This window comes from Elephantulus edwardii, unplaced genomic scaffold (assembly GCF_000299155.1).
Source record: "Elephantulus edwardii isolate Elephantulus edwardi_28Jun2011 unplaced genomic scaffold, EleEdw1.0 scaffold00403, whole genome shotgun sequence".
Classification (NCBI taxonomy): domain Eukaryota; kingdom Metazoa; phylum Chordata; class Mammalia; order Macroscelidea; family Macroscelididae; genus Elephantulus; species Elephantulus edwardii.
The window spans coordinates 774749-782180 of NW_006400153.1; the positions used below are offsets into that span (position 1 = coordinate 774749).

The 7432-nt window shown below is 40.2% G+C and overlaps 1 protein-coding gene across 1 annotated transcript in view; it reads left to right on the forward strand.

Moving 5' to 3' along the window:
• The window catches only part of LOC102877386 (tetratricopeptide repeat protein 23-like), a 204662-nt gene that overhangs the window by 43131 nt on the left and 154099 nt on the right, over nucleotides 1-7432 (forward strand). Inside the window, exons 4-5 of the mRNA XM_006902390.1 lie at nucleotides 537-687; nucleotides 827-952. Of these exons, the coding sequence (XP_006902452.1) occupies nucleotides 537-687; nucleotides 827-952 (277 nt within the window). The remainder of the gene's footprint in view (nucleotides 1-536; nucleotides 688-826; nucleotides 953-7432) is intronic.

Below are 7432 nucleotides of genomic sequence, written 5' to 3' on the forward strand. Positions count from 1 at the left end.
ATATTGGTGAGGTTTCAAAGCTGTTCAATTCCAGTTCTATTTCTTTCTAAAAGGACCATTTTTTGAAAATGTATCCTAAGTTCTGATTGTAAAGCATGCTCATGTTTTTAAGCCATGATACTTTTTTAAGGTAAGCTGAATGTGATCTTGTTGCCTACACCAGTCTCCTGTGTCGACTTCCGGATGTACTGCTTAGATATTCCTGCTAATATCACTGGATTACTCAAGAAGGGATTTGGCTAGATTCTTGGCCATAAAAACTGTATTCTTATTAAAAATAGTAAATAATAAAAATAAAATAATAGTGGATATAGATCAATGGTGATTGGTTTTATAAAATGAAATGTATGGGAATGATCATATGAAGCACAAAGTAAAGGAAGGAATGTGTGAAACACACGTATACAAATTTTGAATGCAAACTAATATAAAATGTTTGTAAATCCTTAAAATAAAAGGAAAACAAAACCCAAAACCCCCATATATTCCTTTCCAGCTGATGTGAAAGAGAATCTGAGGCCTCTTTTCTTTTTTAGGGTTGTCACTGCAAGCAAAGCAACATACTGAAAAAGCCAAAGAAGTTCTCGCCAGCTCCATTGAGCCTCCCTATAATGATAATACAGATGTTTTCAAGTGTTCAGTTGATCTCTTTCACACCATGGGGAGAGCCTTCATTGGACTTCAAAAGTATCCTTTTACCTGTAATCTTTAGGATCTTACATTTCATTCCCAATAAAAAGTTTAAGGGTGAGTCAAGAGACTGACTTTTGGGAGTGGGCTTTCAGAATCTAGAACCAAGTATAACCTTTCCTTAAACACAGTGTAGATTTAAGGAAGCTTCAGAGAATCTGGCAAAAGCAGAAAGACTCTCAAAGGAGCTTCTGCAGTGTGGAAGAATCATAAAGGAAGAATGGATGGAAATTCAAGAGCAACTCAAGCTATCATTGGCGCAGTAAGTGTCAATTTTAGGACTGCATTCAGGATGACTGGAGCTCCTTAGTCAGTAGAATCTATCTACAAGAAGAAGCCCTTCAACTTGGGGTTCTTTCTAGTCCTGTGGCTGTTGTTCAGAGGGGCACGCAGTTATGTCAGAGCAGAAGGACTACCTGCACATGGGGGATGCCTTTCATCTGTTCTTCCTCACCCCATTGCACCAACCTACAATCGGTCAATAGATTAATCTCATGATCATGAGCATAAAAAAGAAAAGAGCTTAAATGTAACCAAATCCACAGTGATGAAAGGAGTATTTGTTTCTCTTCCAATCAGATTGGAAGAGATAGAAATGTTTAAAACCTGTAGTGAGGAGACCTCTCCTACAGGCCAGCCCCCTAGAATTTGGGGGTAACTGATTAGTTTGGAAGGATGGATTTAATGTGTGTACTGAGGGGGTTAGGGTGAGAGCCTGGGCCCTTCTAGAAAAGGCAGAATCTCCCTGAGATTCATATGACTGCCCTTAGTCAAAACAGAATCAATTCCTTAACAAGCCTGCATGCATAGATTAATTTCATTGAGTCTCAGAGACTGAATCATTTTAGGAAACATACTAGGGAACAAACATTTCCTGTTACTGCTGTAACAGATCACTTCAAACTTTACTGGCTTAATTCTCATTAAGATACTCATTCTCAGGCTTCTGGAGGCTGGAAATGGATATAAATCATGTGGGTCTAAAACAAAGATGACATGGAGGCTGATTTCTTCTGCAGGGTTTGAGGGAGAATTCCTTATCCCTTCCAGTTTCTGTCTCCTGCCATGATGTCTTGGTTTATGACTGCACCACTTCAGTAACACCACCCTCTCCTCTTCTGTAGTAAAATTTCCTTCTGCTTCCCTTTCATGAGGACGTTTAGGGCCCATCTGGGTAAATCCAAGATAAACTCCCCATTTCAAAACCCTTAACTGAATTACATATGTAAAGCCACTTTTGCCATATAAGCAAATCTACTGGTTCCAGAGTTTAGGACCTGGGCATATTTGGGGACCATAGTATTAGGTTATTAGCCAAACAACAGCTACACAAACACACCTGGAAAGAAAGGTTTAGGGTTCTAATTCTGAATGACAACAGTCATTGAAAACCCTGTGGAGTCTATGTGGGTAGCTCACATGGGGTCACCTTGGGTCAGAACTGACTTGATGGCAACTGGTTGTGGTGGTTTCGTTTTTCTTGATAATCCATTCACCATGTCCCTCAGATGACATAGTCCATAGCCACGTTATTAACCTCAAGGCAGTACTCTTCAAACAATTTGATCCATTAGCCACTTCTTGGTAGATATGTGACTGTCTCCTCCCTTTACATTTTATAATCTTGGAAACCAGAGGAAAGGTCACTGTAAATCAGAACCACTGATGACCTGAGGGCAGTGAATGCATAAATGACAGCCCTCAGGGGTTACGCTTGACACTTCTGTGTACATGGGATCTGACCAATGCTGATAAAGATCATCTGTAAATGTGTGAGCATAATATTGTTGTTGTTGTTGTTGTTATATGCCATTGAGTCGCTTGTGACTCAACAACCCTGAACTCTGCTCTGTCCTGTGCCAATCACACTGTCTCTGACACACACATCGTGATTACCCCAGTCACTGAATCAGTCTACCTCATAGTGGGTCTTCCCCTCTTGCTCTGTCCCTCCACCCTCCTAAGCATGATGTCCCTCTCCCAGGACTGGTCCCTCCTTACAACATGTACAAAGTATGTCAGATGAAGCCCCAGAATCCTTGCCTCCAAGGAGCAGCCTGATTTAACCCTCTCTAGGATAAATCTGTTTGTTTTCTTAGCAGTTCATGGTGTACTCAATACTCTTTTCCAGCACCACAGCTCAAAGGCATCAATTCTCCTTCTATCCTCCCTAGTCATTGTCCAACTCTCTGATGCATAGCAAGTGATTGCAAAGACCAGAGCCTGTATCAGATGCACCTTAGTCTCCAGAGAGACACCATTGTTCTTCAGTACTTTGGAGAGGTCCCTAACAGCATGCTTTCGCATCACAATATGTCTTTTGATTTCCTGGCTGCTGGTGCCAAGAATGTTGATTGTGGAGCCAAGCAAACTAAAGCTGTGAACAATCTCTTCACCATCCATCTTGATGCTACCAATTAGTCCAGTGGTGAGAATCTTTGTCTTCTTGACTTTGAGCCTCAATCCATATTAAAGGCTGCAGTCCTTGACCCTCTGCAGCAAATGCTTCAGGTCCTCAGTTTCAGCAAGTAGGGTTGTATCATCTGCATAAAGCAGATTGTTGATAGATCTTCCACCAATCCTGACTCCACTTTTCTCCTGATAGAGCCCAGCCTTCTGGGTAATCTGTTCAGTATACAGGTTGAAAAGGTATGGAGATAGGACACATCCCTGGTGTATGCTCTTCCCAGTTTTGAACTATGCAGTGTTTCCTTGCTCTGTTCTGATGACTGCCTCTTGGTCCAAGTTTCGCATTAGCACGATCAAGTGTTCTGGGATTCCCATTCTTCTCAGAGTCAGCCACAGTTTGTTATGATCCACAGTCAAACACCTTTGCATAGTCAATGAAACACAGATATACATTCCTCTCGTATTCCTTGCTTTCAGCTAAGATCCATCTAACATCAGCTACAATATCCCTAGTACCGTGTCCCCTTCTAAACCCAGTCTGGACTTCTGGCATTTCTCTCCTGATGTGCTGTTCCACTCGTTTTTGGATACTCTTTGGTAGAATCTTGCTTGCAGGTGAAATCAATGATATTGTTCTATAGTTTCCACACTCCGTATTTGTGAGCATAATACTGTGTTGTAAATTTATTTTACTTGAAGTTTCTTAGACATCAGTGTAGAGAGTTCATCAATCTAGGTAAGACTTTTTTTTTTCTCATTTGAGTGAAGTCTTAGAAATCATTTTGGTTTTTCCATATAATCTCTCAAAGATCCATGTAAGACTTTTTGTATGCCTTATTTATTTTCTTTCATTTCTTATACCCCTGCTCCCTAGACATCACACAGATACCTATAGGTGACTTTGGTGCATATTTTCTAATACATGTATAAATAACAGAGAGTATAGCTTTAGGTATGTATATGTTTTGTATTTGCATACAATTAAATTATGTATCTCACTTTTCCTCCCACAAAACACTGCTTTTAACTCTGTTGTGTTCTCTCTGGTTGCTGGATAGATAAAACTATGAACTACTGATACAAAGAAAATAAGCAGATTACTCATATGCTTAAGGTGTGGATGCCTCTCACAAACATCATGCTAAGTTCAAGAGACAAGATCCAAAAGAATCCACACTGTAAGATCCCATTTATGTAATAATAAGGAAGAAGATAAAGCCATGATTGGGAGAATTTGCACATCCAAAATCTCTTCTTGAAGAAGTGTTACTCCGTAGTTTATTGTGGGGTGTTTCTTTTTGTCCCCATTTTTAATTGTGGCTTCCATGAAAGTTTATAAAGTTTTGGTATTTTTCAGTCCATCTTTTGTGCACATCAGTTACAATACTGACAATGTCTGATTATCCGTTCTTTCCACATTGTCCTTCATTCACCAGTAGTGTTCATTTATCCATCTGTTTATTTTCTAATTCCTCCACTCTCTTCCTTAGTAACCGTACTAGCTAGGTTTACCATATGTAAACCTGTGTCTAGTTTGGTAACAGTGGTCTGATGTAATATTTGTTCTTTTGCAACTGGCATATTTCGCTCAACATTATGTCCTTTACACCAACCATTTTGTATAGTTTTTCATGAATTCTCCATTGTTTTCCAGTGCTACATAGAAGTCCATTGTGTGAATGTGCCATCATTGATCTATTTGTTTGTTGATGGGCAATTGCCTTTTTCCCAATCTCTTTGCCATTGTGGATAAGGCCACAGTAAACATGAGTGTGCATATATCTGCATGTGTTCTAGCTCTTGTTTCTTTAATGTGTATTCCTAGTAGTGGAGTAGTTGATCAAATGGTACTTCTATCTTCAACATTTTAAGGAAGCACCAAACTGCCTTCCATAGTACTTCCATCGTTTTATATTTCCACTAGCAGTGGTTGAAAATTTCAGTCTCACCAAATCCTGGCCAGCAGTTCCTATTTGCTACCCTGTTGAGCTTTGCTCTTGTTGCTCTTGGGTCAAATGATATCTCTTTTTTATTTTAAATTTACATTACTATAATAGCTAATGGTTCTGAGTTTACAGCAATGAGAGAGAGAGAGAAAGAGGGAGGGAGAGAGAGGAAAAGGGAGAGGGAGGGGGGAGGAAGAGGGAAGAGGGAGAATGGAGAAAAGAGGAGAGGAGAGGAGAGGAGAGGAGAGGAGAGGAGAGGAGAGGAGAGGAGAGAAGAGGGGAGGAGTGGGGAAGGGAAGGGAAGAGGAGAGGAGAGGAGAGGAGAGGAGAGGAGAGAGGATAGTTAGCGACAGAGCAGAGCTCTGCTGGCCTACTGTGTAAGGAGTTGTGCTGTCATCCCAAGGCAGATGGTGCAAATTCACCAGCCACTCCATGGGAGAAGGATAGATTGTTTCCTCTTGTGCTATTTGTTGTTTTTTTTTTATGTGCCCTTGAGTTGGAACCAACTCATAGCTGAGCCTCCAGTGGGTTTTCGAAGCCGTAAATGCACAGAAACAGATTTCCTGTCTTTTTTTCCCTTTAAGTAACAGTTGAATTTAAACCATGTGTCCTGCGGTTGGCAGCCCAACTCCTAACCACTTGGCTACCAAAACTCTCTTTTGTTTTCAACCTCTAAAAACATGCTGGAGACTCAGCTATGAAGCTGTTCCCACTTTACAGGAACACACACACACACACACACACACACACACACACACTTGATCTTGAGCATTTCTTTATATATTTCTTGGCCAGTTGAATTTCTTCTTTGCCGAAGAGTCTCTTCATATCTTCTGTCCTTTGCATTTTTTTGTTTTTACAAATTTTTTTCCTTTTATTTTATACTTATTTCTTTACAAACTTTGGATACATTCTTTTTCCCAGTGGATCTTTCTCATTTCCTTCACCCACCACACCAATCACATTGTGTGACCCTAAGATAACCCCAACCCCTAGCCCCATCCCATTCTCACCCCTTTGCTTCCACCCTCCCCAGCTTGGATCCTCATACTTATTCTACAATAATGGTTTTATACAGTATTTGTCCTTATGAGAATCAATTCTTTCACTCAACAAAATGTTCCCCAGTCCCTCCCAAATTTGGTAGTAATTTACAAAATCATTGTTCCTGTGTGCTGCATAGTATTCCATTCTCTGGATGTACCATTATTTCTGAATCCATCCCATTGTGGTTGAAATTCTGGGCTGTGTTTCATGTTCTTGCAATGATGAATAATGCTACTGTGAACACTGGTGTACAAATCTCTGTGCCTCAGTTCTCATTTTCTCAGGGTATATTATAAACAGTGCAATAGCTGGATCATATGGAATGTCTATGTTCAGCTATTTGAGGAAGCACCAAATTGCCTTCCAGTCTGATTATACCATTTTACAGTTCCACCAACAATGTTTATGAGTTCTTATTGCTCCTCATTCTCTCCAAATTTTAATATTTGCTGTCCAGTTAAACTTTACCATTGCTACAGGAATGCTATCTCATTGTGGTTTTGATTTGCATCTCTCTCTTCTTGCCAGGGATTTTCAACATTTCTTCTCGTATCTATTGGACATTCAAATATCTTTCTCTGAAAAGTCTTTCCATGTCTTTTGTCCATTTTGTAATTGGATTATCAGTCTTTTTCTTGTCGTGGCCCAGGAGTATTCTATGAACTTTTGTTATGAGACTCTTGCTGAGATTATATTGCCACATTTTTTTCCCAGTCAGTAAATTTTCTTTTCACCCTGTTGGAAAAAGGTTTTGAGGCGCACAGGGATTTAATATTTAGAAGATCCCATTCATCAATTTTATCCACTTCAGATTGAGTATTCTGGCTGTATTTGTCAGTCTCTTTATACCATAGACTAGACCTTCTAAGCTTGATCCCAGTTTGTCTCTTCTCAAATTTATGGTTTTGGTCTTTATTTCCCAGGCCTCTGATCCACCTTGAAGTGATTTTTGTGTATGGTGTGAGATGTGAATCCTGTCTCGGCTTTCTGCAGGTAGAAGTCCAGTTTTGCCAGCACCATTTGTTGAAGAGGTTGTCGTTTCCCTTTTTAATAGATTTCATTTTCCTTGTTGAATATCAGTTGACCATAGATAGCTGGGCCTATTTCTGGGTCCTCAATTCTGTTCCATTGGTCTATGTGTCGGTCATTGTGCCAATACCATACTTTTTTGGTTACTACAACTGTCCCTCGGGCCAAGGTGTGTCCCTATCTACACGCCAGTTCGACAGGATGCATCACCTTTGCTCGGGAAACATTACGACTAAACTTCAGAGACATTGATCCCAACATAAGGAACTACCATCAGCTGATGTGTTTGGAATCACAGAAGCCATGGAAGC